The 22290-nt window shown below is 34.9% G+C and overlaps 1 protein-coding gene across 21 annotated transcripts in view; it reads left to right on the top strand.

Moving 5' to 3' along the window:
- The window catches only part of LOC128213615 (collagen alpha-1(I) chain-like), a 257574-nt gene that overhangs the window by 219840 nt on the left and 15444 nt on the right, over positions 1-22290 (top strand). For 18 of the 21 annotated variants that reach the window (XM_052919564.1, XM_052919571.1, XM_052919567.1 and 15 more), the window contains 23 exons: positions 52-78; positions 2788-2877; positions 5025-5132; positions 5308-5361; positions 6340-6393; positions 6900-6953; positions 7418-7480; positions 8385-8444; positions 8717-8761; positions 12363-12416; positions 12760-12822; positions 12962-13006; positions 13360-13413; positions 13772-13816; positions 14209-14262; positions 15197-15250; positions 15437-15472; positions 15854-15916; positions 16440-16532; positions 19747-19800; positions 20299-20352; positions 21093-21137; positions 21896-21949. In XM_052919564.1, coding sequence (XP_052775524.1) covers positions 52-78; positions 2788-2877; positions 5025-5132; positions 5308-5361; positions 6340-6393; positions 6900-6953; positions 7418-7480; positions 8385-8444; positions 8717-8761; positions 12363-12416; positions 12760-12822; positions 12962-13006; positions 13360-13413; positions 13772-13816; positions 14209-14262; positions 15197-15250; positions 15437-15472; positions 15854-15916; positions 16440-16532; positions 19747-19800; positions 20299-20352; positions 21093-21137; positions 21896-21949 — 1323 coding nt within the window. The remainder of the gene's footprint in view (positions 1-51; positions 79-2787; positions 2878-5024; positions 5133-5307; positions 5362-6339; positions 6394-6899; positions 6954-7417; positions 7481-8384; positions 8445-8716; positions 8762-12362; positions 12417-12759; positions 12823-12961; positions 13007-13359; positions 13414-13771; positions 13817-14208; positions 14263-15196; positions 15251-15436; positions 15473-15853; positions 15917-16439; positions 16533-19746; positions 19801-20298; positions 20353-21092; positions 21138-21895; positions 21950-22290) is intronic. The other 3 variants (XM_052919573.1, XM_052919578.1, XM_052919575.1) reach the window with 2 other exon arrangements.

Here is a 22290-nt window from a genome sequence, read left to right on the forward strand (position 1 = left end):
TTCTTAACAAAAATGAATTCAAGTGTAATTGACATATATGCACTAATTTAGGGAAGAGATCTGGAAGCAAGCGACACGGTAACACCCTCTAATCTTAACCCAAAATGTTGTTTTTGTCTTGTAAATTGATCATAATTTTGTTACATATTGTTACATAAAGGAGTAATGATACGAAATATTTTCCTCCCTGTCTGTATAAAATAGTCATCGCATATTGTACTTTAAGGAGACTCGATCATGGTTTGAAAATGCACTTTTTTACGATTTTTTTATATTACAAAATAGAGTCTGTCAAATCATTAGGAGTGTTTAAACTAAGATACTGACAGCTTGAACACTTTAAAAAATGTTGATATATACTCCAAAATTGTCTTTGATGTCCAGAATTTTGAAATGCGTTATTAACGCCATTTAACAAAAGAATGTAAACGTGATTGGTTGATTTATATTGTCACGTGATGCTACCAGTTCCTGTGGGCGAGCGGATAAAGTACGGTTTTCTAAAAAAAACAATTTTGACTGTACCGGCGTGTGTTCGTTCTCCACTAAAACCAGCTTGTTATTTGATACTTCAATTGTATTTTTTGAGCATTTTCGGTATCAACCAGTAAATTCATTATAAACTAAGTGTTTTCATGTGAAAATCGCTTTTGGCGCCAAAATATGATCGAGTCCCTTTAATTCATTCTAGTTTCATTTCTTGATATATTTCTTGATATTTCAAAAGGTTAGATCAATTGAATGTTGTGTTATATTGTTATTTAAGTAAACTCAAATATGTACGTGTGTATGATAAGTCTTTCCCTATATGATTTGTTGCATAATGATTAACATGCATTGTATCCATGGTTGACACACGAATGCATGTTTAGACCAGGCTCCAATATCACGAAAATACTTCAGTCAAATCTCAATCTCTATCTTAACTCATTTTACCACATACAAGCATCGTATTATTCAAAATCTTGCATGTTTTCATACTTTTTGTAAACCTATTTTCTCATAGAATGTGTTATTGAAAGATTTTAACAATATTTCAAAGATAACTTATTCTAGAGCAAAAATATACTTGAGTAATTGTTAAAAATCAATTATTTGAACTCAAGTACATTTTTGGCTATAAAAAAAGTTTTCGATTGGTATCTTGACCACAGGTTTTGATCAAGTTATTCAATGAAAGAATGCGTTTTAGAAATTTGTAAAAACATATTTTTGTTTCCAATAAATTTGGTATTATATGGTAAAATTGAGTTTGAGATTTGACTTAAGTATTTTCGTGATATTGGGGCCAGGGGGCGTATTCATAAACTTAAGCATCTTAAGTCATTTCCTAACTTAAATTGATTTCTTAAAACTTTCATAATCAAAGTGTATAAGTGTTTTTTACATTAAAGTATATTTTTTTCATACGATCACTGAAAATAATGTATTTTGGAAATTCTTAAGTTTTTATTTCATATGACTAAAAAGATACTAAAATTAGGAAATTTACTTAAGTTTAGAAACTAATTAAGAAACTTTATGAATACCGTCCAAGGGTCTGTATTTACTAATGTCTTGAGTCTGAGTTTTGAGAATCAGGCTCAGAGAACTGAATTCTTAAATATTTCAAAATATCTATAATGTAATTAATTTATTGACACAAGATATGTGCCTGGTTGTAGAGCCTACTATTTGTAATAATTTTGACCATATTTGCGTCTGTAATGGCATTATTACAACAAACTTAAAATTGTGCTTTTCTGAGCCTTGCGTCTCAAATCAAGACCTAAGATTTTAGTGAATTCAGTCTCCGAGTATTTAGAAATAGAAATGAACGAAATATAGCACAAAAATAACGATATCTGCACAAGCATGCACGCATGTATATTAATAGCTCCCATTCTGTTTGTATCAAATGAGGAAGTCGTGAGATACAAACAACTGGTATTTTACCACTTGGTATTTTACCACTTGGTATTTTACCACTTAGTTCTACGTTGTTCATGTTTGGTATATCTAAGGGGCCGATTGTTCAGAACTTTCATTAAAGTTAAAGACGTCTTTAGAGTTATCGTTGTTAACATTCAAATCGTTACTGCTCCGGACGTTTCATGGATTCACATGTGATCTGCAGTATTTTTAAACAGATTTGAGACAACTGTTCCAGCTGTACTTGTTTTTTTTTAAATATTCAAGCAAATCATCAAATAGTTCGCCTTTTAAACTTAACAACTATTTTCTGAACAATCGATCCGCTGTAATATATTCCTCATTCTTTATAGAAATGATAAAATAGTAAATAGTTAGATTTTAAATTTGTTATATTTAAACAAAGCAAATTGTACATTTAGATAGACTGCGATAAATTAGCATTTTAGAGCAAATTAGAAAGATAGAGACCACAATATTGAGTTATTTATTAAAACCTTGACAACTATTTTCAACCCCTTTACCAGGGAAGATTCAACGTTATGGACTAACTTCAACGCATAGTTTGTTTCTCCTTGCAGTGCCACAAATACCACCATGTTAATGACGTGTTGTTGTTTTTGTTAAATAACAACTTGTTTTAAGAAAACAAATGTATTTCTAGTTTCAATATGGTTTCGTTGTTGTACAAATGAACATTTCTTGACAATGTTTAAGCATACTAAAAGATGATAAGGATGAAACATATAAAAAAGAAATAAGACACATTGATTGATAACGTACAATTATTTTTGTTCCTGGTGGCGGTTATCTTCCCTTTCCGTTAGGACAAATCACTGCGAAAAAGATGGTCACCGCTGTAGTCTTTATTTACAGGTTGGAAAGAGCCGAGGCGACCAGCCAGATCCGAACATTTGCGAAACGATGACGTGTCCAGCTGGTCCACCAGGTCCTCCAGGGGAAATTGTGAGGATATTTCATTATTCATGCTCAAAGCTCCATTTAATGTCGCTACAATGAAGTAGAGTATAAATTTGCCAAAAAAGAAATAAGAAGATTGACAGTCTTTAATAATATGCAAATGTTCACAGTGCTTTGTTTAGATGGTCGGGTTTGACCAGAAAAAGTTTAAACCACCGCGATCAGTTTTGCACAAGTCTTTGGGAAGCCTATCAAAATAGCGGCCATTTGTTCTTGCTTGTTTAAATGGTTTTGTTTTTAAACTCAAAAGCTGTCAATAAATATTAGGGGCGGATCCAGTTTTTGACGGTAGAAGGGGGCGTTACTTAGGGGCGTAACCGTTTCACTAGCGCCCCTTCATCAGAACCAAAATTTATTTAGTTTAAAATGTTGGCAGGGAGGTATTGGGGTACTCCCCCCCCCGTCCCCCTTTTAGGCCGAAATGCATTTTCGACGTATATTATAACTTTTTTTCTCCTGTTTTGTAATAGAAAATTAACCCTGGACACATTTAGTCCTGGGTCCGTTGTATGGTTTTAGTTTAATCATTTGAAATTGAAGTAAATGAGTCTTGTATTGCTAGACCTATTATTATTATTATTTGTTTATTAACTTACATTTTTCTTACATTTATCCAAAGCCAAATGGCTTATCATAACCTCTAAACAGAGCTTATTTTTCGACTTAGCTAGTTCCTGTAGTTTTCATCGTATTATTTATAACGATACTGTTCTTTGCACGTTTCCTTAAACTCAAAAATAATTGTTGGCAAGTATGAGCATACTAAACTTTGTTAAACATCTAAACCTTGAACCCTTTTATCACAGCACTTGAAATATAATTGCGTTTGGTGCACAAGACACCCACAAAGTGGCCTTTTTTACAATAATCATTTTCCTCATTTTCCAGAAAAACAGTAAGATTTGTACCTTTTATAATCAGAAAACAGCATTTCACTATTAGACTGAGTATTTACCATTAAATTTACAACACAAAAAGCATTCCTTCATTATAAAGCAGCTCCGTGATCACAACATGTATCAAGAACTGTGTTGTTTCTTTAGGCCAAGGACACTTGTAATGAAACAGGGAGGAAAATAGAACAAACACGAACATCCCAAAATAAAGGCTAAGAGCCCTGTTGAAATTCTTTCAAACGCCATTGGAATAATAACATATTTATTTATGAGTACTCTCTTAAAAGTATGAGTTGAGTTCATTTGTTTCGAGTAACTGACAAACCAGGATGGAAATTAAAAACGTCATTTATTCAAATTAAATGACATATATCGTTACAAACGAACAATATACCTGGCCGAAACAAAGTTGATTGTATCCATTTGAAAGGGCGCCTCACTATAAGGGTGACATTGAAATGTCTCAAACCCGTTTTGAAGATAATCCTAAAATGTATCGCCCATTAATGATAGCAAACAGAACTGTGTGAGGTGTCAATTTCGTTATTTCTTCAAGGATTTACATCTCATTCAGAAAATAGTGAAGCTATCTTTGTTTAAAGTCTTCATTCCAAGCAAAATATTGCCTTCCGACGTAGCATTTATGACGCAATTTATCACGTGGTATACACACACTGGACATTGAGATGTCTCAAACCCGAATTGATGATTAATCTGAATTATTATTGTCCATTAATGATAGCAAACAGAACTGTGTGAGGTGTCATTTTCGTTATTTATCCACGGGATTTCCAACTTATTCGGATAATTTTTAAACAACTCCTGTCCAGCCATGATATCTTACGATACTGGCATATGATTATGACATACCTTATTGTTGTTCTAGCCGAGTATACATACATTTATATAGATATTATTCAATCTCTTCATATATTAACAGTCTTGGCAATGGATGGTCATCCTCATTAGAAATCAAATCCCCGTACCTTAAGACTTATTCATGCATTCTAGGGCTCGGAGATGAGACACATATTATATGATGTGTTAACTATCTGAATGGTCGACGTGCAAATAAATCGAACCTACATATATAAACATTTGTTCATAAGACCAGTACGATAGCCTGGACCTGTTACCTCCCGCACTAGGGCAAGGTTGGTCGGCGGCGGAACAATATATATATATATACAGGGACATATCACTAGATCGACTCACTTTTGATTTGTATACGTGCAGGGCATGCCGGGCTTGACGGGAGAGCTGGGACCCCGAGGACCACAGGGCGTTCCAGGGCCCGAAGGTGACCGAGGGGAGCAGGGAGTGACCGGAAAACCAGGCAGAAATGTGAGTACTCGCTGGGAGAAATTGACTTTGTATGATTTTCGATATTATTTCATTTTAACAAATTGTTTAAATAAAAATAACACAATCAATTACCGACGGTATTTTAAGGGAAAACATACACATGTAGTTGTTTTTTGTGGGGATACTATATACAAATGTTAATTTGCTCCTGCAGGGTTCACCTGGGGAGCCTGGGACACCGGGGTTGCCCGGAGCGACGGGAGAGAGGGTGAGATATGTTTTCTTCTTTTCTTTTTTATTTATTTTATCTATTTTTTGGTGTGGGGGATCTTAATACTTAAGAATCGGAGAGATATTAATTGATATAAATTCAGAAGTGACAATTAATATAAATCATGAAAGAAGAATTAGTAATTTGACCACAATGAACATTAATCATAGGAGATAAGCTCAGATGATTGCTTTCATGTGTGTCATTATCTATCCGTTAATCTCTTAGAATAATTTAACTCTAAAAATACAGTGATAATTATTACATAAATTTGAAATAGTCAAAGCACGATTTTCAGTGCCAAATCATGCGCTGAAACAAAAGTAGTGCCAAAGAAGTGCAGTGCCAAATTATGCGCTGAGACTAAAATAGTCCATAGCCACGCCTTAGTATTCTCCTGTCTGTTTGTATCTAAAGAACTCGTTTGATTAATTGTTCATTATTTCAACTTATCAAAACAAGTGCCTCGTTCACTGAAATAAAAACATACTATTTTGATTTGCAACACAATTTTAAGTAAAGCCAAACTGATTCCTCGCCCTGAAGATATAGGTTGGACCACTGCAATAATTTCTCTGTTGATAGAATTAAGTTAATAACACCATTCTATACCCTGATACACTATTAAGCTCTGCTTCATTGAGTACAGTAGGAAGTTCTCGTGAGCATCAATATTTACTGAAGCAGATTCATTGGTGCCGAATGAGAACCTCTTCGGAATTTAAGCCAATGAAATTATGCCAGGGGGTATGTTCTGTATTTAGTAGCAAACATGTATGTATGACGTCATGCTTAAATTGAAGAGTATTAAATTGCGACACGCTATTGAATCAGTCTATTTTTAAGTACATTTTACTAATGAAATGTAATCGGATTAAAGTACCAGGTTATCCGACAAAAATAATTTTTCGTTTTGGAGAGAAAATATAATGTTGCCGACATGAGTTCCTTTAATACATTTGCGTTTATTTTCAGGGTTACACGGGAGAGGATGGCATGCCAGGAATCCCCGGAAAACCAGGAAAAAATGTACTTTTACTCAGTGTTACTCATACCACAAATGTTTTCATAATGAATGTACTTTACCCATTCACTACATGTGCTCTTAATGAACGATATATGTAGCAACACTACTTTAGTGGTAACATGCTATTTTTGATTGTAATTGATATTTAAAAAGCACTTTTCTGGTATCCAACAGGTGGGTTATGGGAGTGGGTAAAACATTTGCATTCATTTAGACATATTTACACCTTGCTGTAATTAACATTTGTAAAAACAGGAACAAAGTGGTGATGTGAAGGTATGATAGAAATAATAAAAACAATGTTAACTTACTTGTATAAAATTTCAGTATGATAAGAAAATAAAAGCTAAAAATGAAAGTCATCAACTAATTCAATGCATACATTATGTTATTATCCGATATGTTCTTAAAAGTCAATACATGTTAAATTAAAGATATATTTGCGGTGGCATATTCTAACATAAATTCGCGATTCAAATAATTCTATTTCGATGTGATATTGTTGTAGGGCGAGGTCGGTGAGACGGGACAACAAGGAGAAGCCGGTGTCCCTGGAAAACGGGTAAGCTGTAGGGTTGACTTCCTTATTTGAACCTAAATGATTCCGGATCTTTACAATGTTGCAAATTATTATGCAAAGATGAACCACAATAGACTGAAATAATGCATACCTTGTAGTAAATTGACGGAATGCCGAAACATATGTTGAAGTTTTTTGTGACTGAAAATACTATGGCGACGCCCTTTCTATTAAGACTGGAATGAGCATTTTCAGACTATTTCCGTTAATCATTATTTGAAGCCTATTTAGTTTACAAGATCTACCACCGCTTGTCGCCATTCACACACACCGATTTAATTGATGAAATTTAGCTAAAATTATTTAATTTCATTTAATTGTGGACTGTGAAATGTAAGAAACGTATTTGTTAAATATTTTAGATAAAACTTGTTAATTTTTGGACATTCATCAAGAAATAATAATAGTGTACATATCATCCTTAACTCAATTGTATTTTACCATAGGGAGAGCGCGGTGACCCCGGAGTGTCAGGAGATCCTGGGGTACCAGGAATACCAGGAGAAAGCGTAAGTACTCGTAAATGACAATGTTGATAGGTCGGAGTTTTTTGTCTTATAAGTGCGAGTGAAACTCGTATTGATGTACTTAATTAAGGTGAAGAAGTCTTTGAACAAAAAATAAAGCTATTGTCCATAAAAGACGAATGTTTCACTAACCTTGGTGTATGATAGAAGTAGAGGTTTTATTCTTCCTTAAAACAACACAGAGTTACTGCTAGTGTGGTAAAACCCTGCCAGCATTACTCCCCTTGAAGCATACGACAAACCAGTATAATTTATAAGACAAATGACCAACACTAGAGCATAACTAACAGCCGACATATGCACAGGACATTGTAGAATTATTCATTATGTATTATTCTTATTCAAGACAGGGCCGAGTAACTGCTCTTTATAGTTCACGATACACAAATTAGAACATAATGCTCTTGAAGTTGCACCTTCATATATTTACTATTTTTACAACTTTTTTATTTCATGTCTTTGAAAGAGCAAATTTTGCGTAAATATCTGCAAACTAATGATATAAGATTGCTGACAAAAAAAATCAGATCGTAGTTTTCATATTTTCGTTCAAAAATTGATGTTTTATAGCTTAAACCGTTACTAACGGTTTAAGAAAATTGTATAAAACATTTTTTGAATTTAAATATAAAAATCTGCGGTTTTTTTGTCAGCAGCCGTATATAACTGATTTCCATAGATTTTCACAAAAATTGGCTTGTTCCAAGACAAAAAATAAAAAAAAGTTGTCAAAACGTTCAATCAGTGAAAGTGCAGCTTTAAATGAACGAACCTAAGGTCATATTTTAAACAATCTTATGCCACTAAATTGGTAAACACTTGTATATTCAAGATCATTCTCATATAAATTAATCGGTCTGCTTTATTTGCCACCTTTATATTCCAGATCGTAGGACCAGCTGGACCACGTGGTCCTGCCGGGGAACCAGGCGTTCCCGGATATGACGTAAGTATCGTCAATTATATATGCATATACCTCGTTTGAATTTCACAAAGAAATGTGTCATCCGAACAGTGACTTGTGCGATTTAAATCACATATGCAATCATTTCAAATAAAATACAAATTGACGACGGCCGAATTTTTCTTTGTTAAAAGATGTTATCATTATAACTAATGTCAACATACCGTCTTTGGTAAATAACTCTCCGTTACCATGGTAACCGGTAATTGATGTTTAAGGCTTGTCCCTTTCAGTATGTATACTTGTTTTTGCAGGGCCAACCAGGAACTCCAGGAGTTGATGGCACACCTGGAACAAAGGTAGGCACAATCTGTCATTAATCTTTGAACACTATATATATTGGCATTAAAAGACATCCTATCTTAGTGGAAATTATCATTTGGTGGAAATGACAATCATTTAACCAAATTTTCTTGCACAAGGGTGTTTTGCCCAACTTCCTGATGAGTTTTGTACACAGACAGAAATACGTAACGATCTTAGTCCATTTAAGATGAAATGATCTTAGTGTAATAGTTATGTTATTTTGCCTGACATTTGTTTGAGTTAATCTTTAGCAAGAACAGTCGAACGCCGTTATGTCGAACTCTGTTATTTCGATGTTCCGGTTATGTCGAATGTTTTTTTAGTTTTTCGGTTAAGTTTTGCACTTTTTTATATTCCGCTTATATCGAATATCTATTATCTCGAAGTATTTTCCGAGGTCACGACGACTTCGACATAGCGAGTTTTGCCTGTATTTATAAAAAAAAATGAGAGAGGGAGGGCGCCATTTGTAACGTTCATACAGATTTAACATAATTAAAGTCACGACTAAAATCCTTTTTGAAACAGTTCCCAGTTGGACATTAATAAACGAATGGGAACAACAATGAAAGTTCAGATTATTGAGAAATAAAATGACAGTATAGCTTCGATATCCAGCCTGTCTTTTACTGCCTTATAATCAAATCGTATTTAAATTCACAAAAATCTCTACTTTTGTACGTTTCGAATAAGCATTGTCATTTCAAAAGTGTTCAATCCTTTTGATGGATTTAATATGTGTTCTTAACTATCGCATGTCATCACATAGTTAGCCTAGAGTTCTAATGGTAACCATTACTTTAATGTGTAATTATAGGGTAGGATATTATTCATGTATTTACCTTTAGATATGATAAACCCCTTACAAAACTGTAGATGAAAGATCATTAGCTGTAATTATTGGAACAAATACGTTAAATATTGATAATATCTATAGAATTGATATTTGATCAAGTCACTAATTTGACGTTCATAATTTATAGTCACTTATAAATTTTATTATTGACGTTTTGATGTCATGGATTTTGAAATAAATCACAGAAACACAATAAGCAATATTCTTTATTGCGGTTTATTTTATAATGTATACGTTACTGGTATCCAATAAAAAATATACAGTTTCCTATTGTAAGCGCGTGCCGACAGATATGAAAGAGACTTCTATAATTGTAAGGAATGTAGACGGTGCTGATATGCGTCCATTGATAGATTTTCTCTGCAACTTTATGAATGAATAACGTATTTTCCCCTCACTGCTGTTTTGTTCTAACTCGCTTTTTTGCATTCTCTAGAACTCAACAATTTAAACAATTTGGATTTTGTGAAGCGATTAAAATAATTGAAAATAAAACTTGAAGGAAATAGACAGAACTTAAAATTTATGGTATTTTAAAAGCCCGAAAAATGTAGAATGAATATCGATACCTTTGAAGATATATGATGTTTTGAATAAAATCAAAGGTTCAAGAACAAAGTTGAACATGTTGGCGCTAAAACACAATGATAATGAATTAATTTTGTTGTTATTATTGGTGAAAGCTGCACTTTCACAGATATACCATTTTTACAACTTTTTTTTTTCTTGGAAAGAGCATTTTTTTGCTTAAATATCTGTAAATCAATGATAAAAGATGCTGACAAAAGACCAAATCGCAGATTTTCATATTTCCGTTCGATAATTAATGTTTTATGCCTTAAACCGTTAAACAGTTTAAGAAAAATGCATAAAACATCAATTTTGGAAATTAAAATAAATATACCGCTTTTTTGTCAGCAGTCTTATATAACTGGTTTCCATGGATTTTCGCAAAAATTGGCTCGTTCCAGGACAAAAAAAGTTGTCAAAACGTTCAATATGTGAGAGTGCAGCTTTAAGTGTATCAAATCTTTGTTTACATTGAATTATTGTCTTATACAATCTGTAAACACTAACTTTTCGTTTCTGTCATCGGTAAACAGTCAGTTATTTTGCTATTTTGTGATAAAGCAGTGCAATTATTTTGGTATGAAAACTATCCTTTATCCTTTGGTATATCTCCATTATTTTCATGATTTGAATCCCACTCAAGTCTATAAATAAAATTATGTTTTCATCAAACGGCAGTTTGTATGTTTTAACAATAAGAAGATGGAGCGATTAAGCTAATCATCAAAAATGAATGTGGATCTTCACATTACATTATTGTTCATGGAAATAATAATGCACCAGTCAATTGTTACCACGCCCCAACCCTCCAACCCCTCAGGTTCGGGGGTATACCGGGGAAATTGGTCGTGTTTTTACCTTTCAGGTGGCCCCGCAGTGCCCGGTGAATGCGGTGGTTTTGTCTTCGCACAAAATATTTCGGGGAATTTGCCTAATCTAGGCTCCCTGGGGTGCATGGTATTTGGCAGGGATTTAACCATCAGTTCGTCCCTGCATAGCGGGGATTTTACCTGAGGTTGGCTGGACCGAAAGTCAAAGTCCCCGCTATTCCCCGGACCTGGGGGCCGTGGTTACAATTGTCTGGTGCATAAGTCATCATTGGTCAAACGACATAAAAGAGAATCGCGGAGTGGCTGATTGGGAAAGGACACTAAATTATCATATTCAATCGTTTTTCACAGACAAGAATCAGAAATATGCATTTTCAATATATTACCCAAACATATACTAGTAGATAGAACGATATAGCACCTGAGGCGACGGTAATTTAATTGTAACCACGCCCCTCCCCCCCAAAGGTTCGGGGTATAGCGGGGACTTTGACTCTCGGTCCAGCCAACCCTGGGTAAAATCACCGTCCTGCGGGGACGAACTGATGGTAAAATCCCCGCTAAATAGCTCCGTACCTACGTAAAGCCCGTTCCCCGCTATATTTTGCGCTTAGACAAAACCACCACATTCACCCGGCACTGCGGGGCCACCTGAAAGGTAAAAACCCGACCCACTTCCCCGGGTATCCCTGGTATACGCCCGGACCTTGGGGGTTGTGGTAATTGACTGGTTCATAAGTAAAACGTAATAGAGTATGTTATCATATAATTCATTTTTGGATATCAGAATTAACGAGCACTTATGAGCCTGGTTCAGTACATTGCAGACGTTACATTGAACCTTGTAAAAATATATAGCTGTAGGGGGAACAACTTGTTTTTCTTATGCGACTAGTCATACCTAGTGGGTTATACGCCCTTAACATCGTCACACACAAAATAAAGTACCAAATTATATGTCAAAAGTAACCATTTTTATTTCACAAATTTACATACAATTTTACACACACATATATGTAATGATACAGTGAGAGACTTTAAAAACGCAACACTTTCAAATTGATTTTAATAAACGAAAGGTTATACAACATATTAAACTCTTTGTGGACTGTCAAATTGAACAGTGTTTTATTTATTAAAAATAATGTTCAATGTATTGTGTTTTTAAAGTCACTCAGTGTATTTATATACATATGACAGAACAGAACAAAGTTTATTTCGTATAAATCAGTTCACACAATAAAGACAATGATATAAGACAAGGATGACCCTTGACCATTGATAAATTGAAAATTCTGCATATATACATGTGTTTAATAATTCACTGGTTTGTTTCAGGGCGACCGGGGTGACCCAGGTCTCAGAGGCGAACGAGGACCAGAGGGGCCCGCGGTAAGTACCTGTTTCATCTGATTGTTTGGCCTAAACGATGTTTAAATGTCATTTAGGGGTCAAAAACTAACAAAAAAGATTTCTGACATAAATATTCATGTCAGATCCTAAAACGCCTTATCGCTTGCAATTTTCTAATATATTTGGTTATAGTGACCTTGTGGTAAATGCAAGTAAGAATCATTTCAGTAAATACACTGTATGCACTTTGAATAAGGTTCTTAATAAACGTGATCACCTTCGCTTGAACAACACTTGTCATAACTAGTAATCGATTCAAGGCGCACATACAAAATGTACGGAGGAAATCATTTGGTATCATTGTATACGTTTTGTGTTGCAGGGACGGGATGGAGCGCAGGGTATCCAGGGAATCCAGGGACAGCCCGGACCCCCAGGAGCACCGGTAACCATAGCAACGCGTTCCCTAGATTTGTTATGACATCAAATGAAATAATTATTAAAATTATCTGTAAAAGTGTTTAATCATACCTCAACCAATTCTAAATTGTGTATTTTATTATCAAATCGTTTTGTGTTTTTAGGCAATAGCCTCCAATGAGATTCAACAGGAAGTGGTACAGATTCCGGTAATATAAATCAATTCATTACCCCATTTTCGCATTTAAATGTTATAATTTAAAGTATTAATGCATTTATCGTCGCACCTGGATACTAAATAAAATCGAACGGCGAAAGCACTAAAATTTGCTCGACCATTCAATCATGAACGCAATTTTATTATCTTAAGTATATATACCAGCGCTCATTTCATATATACAATATACGACGGTTAAATGCGCAATAGTGCAGGCGCATTTTTATCTGAATGCGACATAGTGTTCTTTCATCTATTAAAATTAAGCACAAAACACTGCAGTACATTAAAGATTGTTATTGTCTGAATTTTGTCAGTTATTGTATGTACTCGTTTATTGTCCAGGGTCCAGCCGGGCCTCAGGGACCCCAAGGACCACAGGGAACGCATGGAATGAACGTAAGTGAAGCACTTTTAGATTACCATTATACTGATGTTAGTAAAGTACATATACATTTAACAGTTTCCTTGTCATTTTGGCTCATTTACATGACATGAAGTGATCCTTAAAAGCAGACGACCTCCAAAGCTTGTACTTACGGGCGCTGACAGTGAGGCAGTTATCATTTGTGTTAAATGACGGTCTCGATCAAACTCAGAGACTGTAAATTGTATACTTTGTATGCATTGTCTGATTCCAATGGCGCTCTGGTCCAGAAGCGATATAATTGTAAGAATATAATTACGAGTTCGAAAGATAATATGTTATATAATGTTAACACCTCCTGCATATTTATATGTCTTAAAACTCTTTCAGGGCGAGCCCGGAAGACCAGGAGAACCAGGCGTGCCCGGGGAGCCCGTAAGTTGCAGATATATGATTATATAAACAGAGAAACAGTCAAATTCCTCTTTGTCGAACTCACTTATCTCGAAATTCTGGTTATTTCAAACTTTTTTCGATTTCGACATAGCGGGTTTTGATTGTAATGACAATTTAGAAAATTATGCATATTTTTTTCCGAATACCATTTTTGATGTATTTTAAGTAATACAGATTTTCGCCAAAACAATCACATATATCTATAATGCTGTTTTGATTGAATACAACTCCTGCATATTTTTTTCGCATGATGTAATTGTATGGTTTTTGATGAACAATAGCAAATTCGATATTGGGATTGATAAACATATCAGTATGATAAAAAACACCCATATAAAGCGACCCTTAAAGTATATAACCATCGGTTTCAGGGAATACAAGGAGAGAACGGAAATGCCGGAAGGGACGGCATGGACGGATTTCCGGTATGGTTACCTTCTTAATACTCATAACCCAATACAACACACATGGGCCGTATTCATAAAACATCTTAACTTCTTGAGCCATTTCTTTACTTAAGTCAATTTCCTAAAACTTTCGTAGTCAAATTTAAAAAAAAAAATCAATGAAAATGAAGTATTTAAGATATTTTGAAGTTATTATATCATGTGATAAGTGTGGAACTTAAAACTGCACAATCACAGATATACCATTTTAACAACATTTTTTTAATTTTTGTCTTCGAAAGAGCAAATTTTTGGGTAAATATCTGCAAACCAATGATATAAGGTTGCTGACAAAAAATCAATTCGTAGATTTTCATATTTCCGTTCGAAAACTAATGTGTTATGGCTTAACGGTTTAAGAACAATGCATAAAGCATCAATTTTTTTAACTTAAATATTAAAATCTGCGATCTGATTTTTTGTGATCAGTCTTTTATCACTGGTCTTCAGATATTTACGCAAAAAACTGCTCGTTCCAAGACAAAAAATAAAATAGTAGTCAAAACGTTCCATCTGTGAGAGTGCAGCTTTAAGATGTTATATGAAAATCGCCCCTGTGCTTTAACTATAAACGGTCTCACAACACAAAGATATATAGTTCATTTATGTAATGTAACGCGAATCTATGTTATTTTTTAGTTTTAATTTTATTCTGTGACAATGTCCAAAATGTTGAAAAAAATATCGATAATGAAATTAATTATTATTATCGAAACAATAAATGCATAGGATGTTGAAAGCACAAATTGCATAGCCAACAATCTTGAACGCAGAATTCATGATAAGTGTCTCGATTTAAAAAAAAATGGTGTGTCGTGTTCGCTTAATTCCATATCCAGAATTGTAAAGTTTCGTTCAAACTATTAGTATTTTCACCTCATTTAAGTATTGCGACAATTTCATACTTTTCCAGGGTAAGCCGGGCGAGCGAGGACCGGAAGGACCAGCCGGACCTCGAGGAGAATCGGTACGGTTGTCATTACCTGAGTTGGTAGATCTCCATAAACCTGTCACAACAGCTGGCATTAGCCGTTCCAATTGTAGTTGATTGTCATTAATGGTCATTCGAGAATATAAGAAAATAACATTTTATTTTTGATCATCCTAAGCAATGTGTGTGTTCCTTGCATTCAACAGCAGTCTTACATTCCAGGGCAATGACGGTGCACCAGGAGTTCCCGGACCACAGGTAAGGATTTATAAATTAAATGCCCACAATTATGCCTAATTGTAGTTTTCTTTAGGCTTATGCGTTGAATTCCAGACCAATACCAGTTTAATTCTATACAACATACGCTCTGTTTTTGTGCGAAATGCTTTCAAAGGAAAATCACTGAACAAAATATGGATGTACCAGCCATCGTATAGACAATGTATAGACGTTCTCCTTAGCAATATAAGGGGTATAATATAACTGCGAAATGCATTCAAATGGAACAAAGTGAACAAAATATGGGTTTAACAGTCATATTATAGAATATATATAGTCGTCCTCCTATATAACTGTTGTTTTTATGGTCACATTAATGTTAGCACCTCCCAGACTTTATTTTGATTGCTGTGTTTGTAGGGTGAGCGTGGTGAACGCGGATTCGATGGCACGGACGGCGATAAGGGCGACAAAGGAGATACAGTGAGTCTCTTAGCATATGCTTAAGTATCGTCCTTAAATTGTCAAAATGGTGATTGTTGCCCATATATCTTTTATATGACCGTTTTTGCAACACCAGGCAGGAAATTAAGCCTTGTGCAAACGGTTTATGATTGAAAATGTAACAAAAAATGATAAAAGTGTCTTTGAGTTATACTCTTGACTCAGGTTATTGCTCAGTAGATTTTCATTGCGTTATTTATGTGACGTCGTGAAAATGAGCCGTCTGGAGGAAACAACGACGTTTTTTTTTATTTTTGCGAGGGTTCGTTGCGTATAAGCAGACACTGATAGCTATTTTTACATATTTACGAAAAGGTTCTTATATGATTTAAAAAAAAAATATGATGAGTTTGTTTTGTTATCCAACCCCTTGGAAATATGTTTTTAGCAGAAATCCTTAACAGGCCTCAGTTTTCGTACTCGCAGTAATAATGTTCGGCTCAAATCATTCTTGACTGTATTTCAATTCCACTGTATTTACAGTTGTCTCCGCTAATTTCAGGGATTGCCAGGACCACCCGGACCGCCTGGAGAGTTCCGTGGCATCGGTGACCTAGATGACGGGGTACTCGACGGATATCTCGACTCCATCCGAGTACATGGCTCTCGTAATTCTTGCATGACCGCCACCACTTAAGTTCTTACTTATCATAAATGACCGTTCATACCTATCACTCATGTATTCCTATCATTCGCAAATTCCATACAGCGGTTACTTCCTATGACAACACAGAAAGTTTTAAGTAGTTAGAAATAAAGAGATTCACTGCTTGAGAATTGGGGCTGTTCGCAACCATATTCTTGCATTTACCATTAAAATTGGAGTGATCATTGCATACCTACCATTTTTTCATATTCACTTACAAACTCCCTTCCATTTTTTCGTATTCACTTACAGACTCCCTTCCATTTTTTCATATTCATTTACAAACTCCCTTCCATTTTTTCATATTCACTTACAAACTCTCTTCCATTTTTTCATATTCGTTTACAAACTCCCTTCCATTTTTCTCATATTCGTTTACAAACTCCCTTCCATTTTTTCATATTCGTTTATGAACTTCCTTCCGTTTGTTCATATTCGTTTACAAACTCCCTTCATCGGTTATCTCCCCTGACATTACAATAAAATATATATATAAGCATTGGTGAAAATAACTGCGATAGAAGTAGACCCATTCGCCACCTCGTTCTTACCCGTATCATTTGAATCTACTGGAAGCGTTACTTCCCCTGATAATAGAACATAATTTACCTGTTTAACTCTGACTCTTTCGTGCTATTCAGAGGTCATTTCACCGCGAACTTATACGTATCGTTAAACTGTTAAGATCGATGCGTTGTAAATTGGCCCATTCGCCACCTCGTTTCTTCACGTATCATAATACTTAGTACACGTTCAAACAAAACAGCGGTTACTTAACCTGATAGCAAAATATTTAGGTGTAAGCCTTAGGGAAGATTACTACGTATGGAGTTGGCTAATCTCATTCTTTCATCATGTTCACCTTCATTACCCAAGAACTAAACCTTGATAAATAACGTGTTCTTATGCTTCATGTTGAACGTTCGAATGCAGAAAAATATGTGTCCTTGGTATATTTGTATTGAGAGTTTTCCTTCTTTGCAATGCGCGGGCTGCGTATATTGATTTTTTTTCTACCTAAAAGGGCATTGATACCTTCATATATACCTTCTATGTTGCTAGAATAGAATATTATGGCTAGTGGTTTGGTTCTTTTTCTGTATTATTAGTTATTACCCAGTTTTGCTTTGAGAGTGGCGTTGAATTTTTAGAAATAAAATTTAGTGTTAATATTTTTATCACTTTCATTTTTTACTATATAATTTTTGGATACGTATTATTGATCATGTAACTAATTCACGAATACATGTAGAATTGTTATGTTCTGCTTTATCACGATTTAACATGTGTGCTTTGACATTTTAAGGTCTCTTTGATAGCAAGACACAGGTTGGCATATAAGTATTAAGCTGCGATGCAAGGGAAATTTTTTGTTTCGCAAGAGTTAAAAATAATGTTGGTCCTAACTTAAAAAATAGGATGTTTTATTAATAGATTATTTAAAGTATATTTTTATAAAATGCAATACTTACAAATAAAGTTACATGCTAATTATTTTGTAAGCTGAAATGCTAGCGTTTTCTCTCTCTTTTGAAATTCCGCTTTGAAATTGTAGATCTGTAAATTGTATCGATTTCTTTTGAACATGCTTCATTCGGATTGGTCAAAATGGTATCGCTTTGGTAAGTTTTCAAATAGCATCTCTAAAAATAGTATTGCACAATGTCTTCTTATTTCTTCAAAGGGTTAGATTCATACTTTTTCCGAAATGTGCAAATGCTTTTTACGTTTTAATACAAACTGGATAAAGCAGGGCGTAATGGCGTCACCGGGTGTATCCGACGACGTTAATTAAGGACTGCTATCATATTATTGCAAGAAAACGTCTGCGCATGCGCAGTTGTGCTGGCCAGGAATATGCAAGAATTGCTTGAGCGGTATTTGGAGAAGGCATAAGCGTCTTAAACCATCAGCAATGCTTAAGTTTATGCATATTAGTTTCAATAGGGTACCATTCGCGAAAAGCTGTTTATAAATATCTCAAAATTCATTTCTGAAAATTTATTCTTTTGTATAATTGGAATAGTCAGTCTATGATTGAAATCATGTTATTTGATTACCAGCACTAAATGAGACCGACGCAAATGTCGTTTTCTAATCGACGTTTTAATGACGTCATTCAAATATTTCGAGGGGATTAATGTAATTTCCGTTATTTTTAATTCCAGACCAGTACCAGTTTTATATAATATAGTTTAAATAATTAAGTATCAAATTATCTGTGAAAATGGTACACTATTGAAACAGTTATACAACTTGTACAAATACGCAGCGCAAGGGCCTTGGCAAGGTGCATATTTATAAGCGCGCGGGTTAATGCGTACAAATATACCACTGAGAGCTCCCTACACATAGAGCGCCCAAAGCAGCTGTATATGTCTGAACGTAACACATAGATCGTCTAACAGAAACATCTTCATCAAGTTCACATTGGACTAACTAGATAAAATAAAAGAATGTGTCGCTATGAAATCCAGTATAGGTGGCGCTATGATAAAATTATACACTGCATGATAGCTATCTTGCATTTCTTGACAGAACTCGTCGAGCATCACATACAGTTTAATCTTCTACGTACGGGAACGGATATGATTTTAGATTGTTTGATTTCTATGAACGGTAATACTTTTTAACACTATCATGCGCTGTACCCTTTTATCGAAGCAGCCGAGGCTGGACTTTGAAACGAATGTATTATGGTGTAACGTAGTTGGTCCCCAGTGAATTAGATTGCTCTCTTTGGGCAATTATATATATGGTATTCTTAAAGGAGCTCTATGTGTCGGGAGCTCTATGTGACGTAGCAGCGCACTTTGCAGCTGTATGTTTTAAGACGACTAATGCTATGTGTTTGTCTTTTGATAGAATTATTTTCATAACATTATTGTTTCCTCAGTGTAAATTTCATTTTATGACAACATTAAATACATTAACATCTATTTATAATCTTTAAAATTACAATTGAATAATTCTACTTACATGAGCAGAGCGTTTTAAGCTTAAAAACTTTATTTTAGTTAGTTATTTCGAGCACACTAATATTAAAAGTTCATTAAAACCAGATAAAATATCATATGGATCGCGTTTAGCTATTAGTGTGTGTTTGCCTTGTGTGTATTGCCCTTTAATTGTATTTGAGCGTTACAATTGTTTATATATTTAGGGCCCGTCGGGAGCTCCAGGACCACGTGGTGATTCGGGCATTAGAGGAGAAGCGGTAAGACTCGCCCCTTACAAGTTTTAACTTTATCTATTTTAAACGTTTATAAAGTTGTTACAACATTTTGTTAGCCGCTAACGTTGGCACGACGCTATGCGTGGGCGTGGTCGTGTGCTGTTTGGGGCAACCTGAGTACCCGGAGGAAGCCCACTTTGCTACCATAAACCAGCACCTCTTTTAGTCATCGGCTTATACGGATGCAGTTTATATCAATCTTTATACATTATTTAAAGCTTTTTTTCCAACACATTCTGCTTAAATGTTGTTTACTATAATATTCAGAAAACAGTTTTCCGGTTGATAATAATAACTAGGTTAACACTTTATACACTGGCTTCCGTTTTAAAATACGCATATTTTTATGCATACTGATGTTTTGTATATATTTTTACCATCGCGAGTTCGGTCGATCTATGGTTCAGAATGCATATAATTACGTTATGGCACCTCACTGGAACGTACTCAGATGTTAAGTGTTGTTTTTTTCCGTTGCAGGGTCCGCCCGGACAGGCGGGACCTTCCGGAAAGGATGGGGCACCAGGAGTAGCCGTACGTTCTTTAGTATTTCCGTTTTAGCTATGTTTAAATTTTGTTTTGTTTAAATTGCGCTAAAATATCAGAACATTTAAAAATTCAATAAGCTCATGACATTGGTGATAAACTGCCCTTAAATGTTTCACTTTGACACATTCTAAAGGCTAAGTAATAGTGCGATGTTCTAAAGTTAAATCTTAATGATTAAGAATGGGCGTAATGAGCGCACTGAACGAGTCTTTCTTATTCATTTAGATATGACTTAATGTCATCTTACTGACTAAGAACGAGTGTGTATCGGATGAGTGGCAGTAGGCAGACCTTTAAACACCCGCGAAAGTTGAAATTCTTAATGATTTAGTCTTGTTTTTAATGATTGCCTATCTGCAATCTCATTGGCTGAAAATGAAGGTTGTATTTTAATTAGAGTTAATTATCGTGTGTATAAATGTTTTGACAGTGTCAAAAGTACTGGACTTTTAGTATATACAAATTCATTTTAGCTCGATTGTGACGAAAGCTAAGCTTATAGAATCACTCTCGAGTCCGTTTCCTGGGCAGAAACCAGTACTGTGTCCTTTTTTTGAGAGGCCATGAGAAAGTACCCCTGATGAGGATCGAACCCACAACCTCTTGGGTGAGAGGAGGAGGTTGTGGGTTCGATCCCCATCAGGGGTACTTTCTACTGGACTTTTCGTTTGTTCTCATATGGTATTTGTCTTTTTTGTAATTGAATTTATGTATTATCATTTCAGGGACCCCCGGGCCGAGACGGTTTACCCGGGGACCCAGGAGAAGCGGTAATAAAGGCTTTAATGTTTTGAAAATGCTTTTAACAGTCCACTATGTGTTTAAATTGTTAAAGCATCTTTCCTATATGTTTTAAATTCATTTGAAATAAAGTTGATGACCTTAATTTAGCAATGGCATGACGAAAATGAATTTATGTAGCAAAAATGTGTGCGAAAATCAAAAAAGGGTAAGCAATTACTAGGCTGGTTTCCAATATTGGTCTTAATTGGATATAAGAACGATGTAGCTAATCGGGTTTCTGATTATTAATCAATTACCTACATAGTTAATGAAGTCAATGATGTATGATCATAAGATTGACTTAAAGCTGCACTCTCACATATATACCATTTTTACAACTTTTTTTAATTTTTTTGTCTTTGAAAGAGCAAATTTTTGCGTAAATATCTGAAAACGGATGATAAAAGATCAGATCGCATATTTTCGTTCGAAAATTAATGTTTTATGGCTTAAACTGTTATTAGCGGTTTAAGAAACATGCATAAAACATCATTTTTTGAACTAAAATACAAAAATCTGCGATCTAAGTTTTTGTCAGCAGTCTTATATAACTTATTTCCATGGATTTTCGCAAAAATTGGCTCGGTCCAAGACAAAATATAAAAGAGTTGTCAAAACGTTCAATCTGTGAGAGTGCAGCTTTAAGTTGAATATTGAATGTCACCCATGTCAACTTTTCAAATGTTTGACAAAACAAAGTACACACGCCGATAATACAGTACTGACTTGATGATTTATATTGTAGGGAGCTGCTGGCGAGCCAGGACACCCAGGAGAGACGGGACAGAGAGGCCCACCTGTAAGTTTAACTGTTTGTATATTGTCAGCGTCGGCATCCACGGTGCTTAACTCCGTTACACTTCATAACTACCGTGGGAGAATTCACTGACAAAATCTCGTTCTAATACATATGAAAGTGAAGGCAACTCTTTTTCCAATGAATTTGCACATTACAAGTATTCAATATTCTTCAATTACCCTGTACTGGCAGTAGCCTCCATGGCCGAATGGTCTTGACTGCTGTTATCACGTAAAGTACTAAAAGTGGAAACAATTCAATTCCGGCATTTGCTAGAATATTTTTCTACGGCGAAACATCTGGTTCTGAAACTGGCTCATTGAGTATTCATGATTACGAGA

The sequence above is a fragment of the Mya arenaria genome, chromosome 13 (assembly GCF_026914265.1).
Source record: "Mya arenaria isolate MELC-2E11 chromosome 13, ASM2691426v1".
Classification (NCBI taxonomy): Eukaryota; Metazoa; Mollusca; class Bivalvia; order Myida; family Myidae; genus Mya; species Mya arenaria.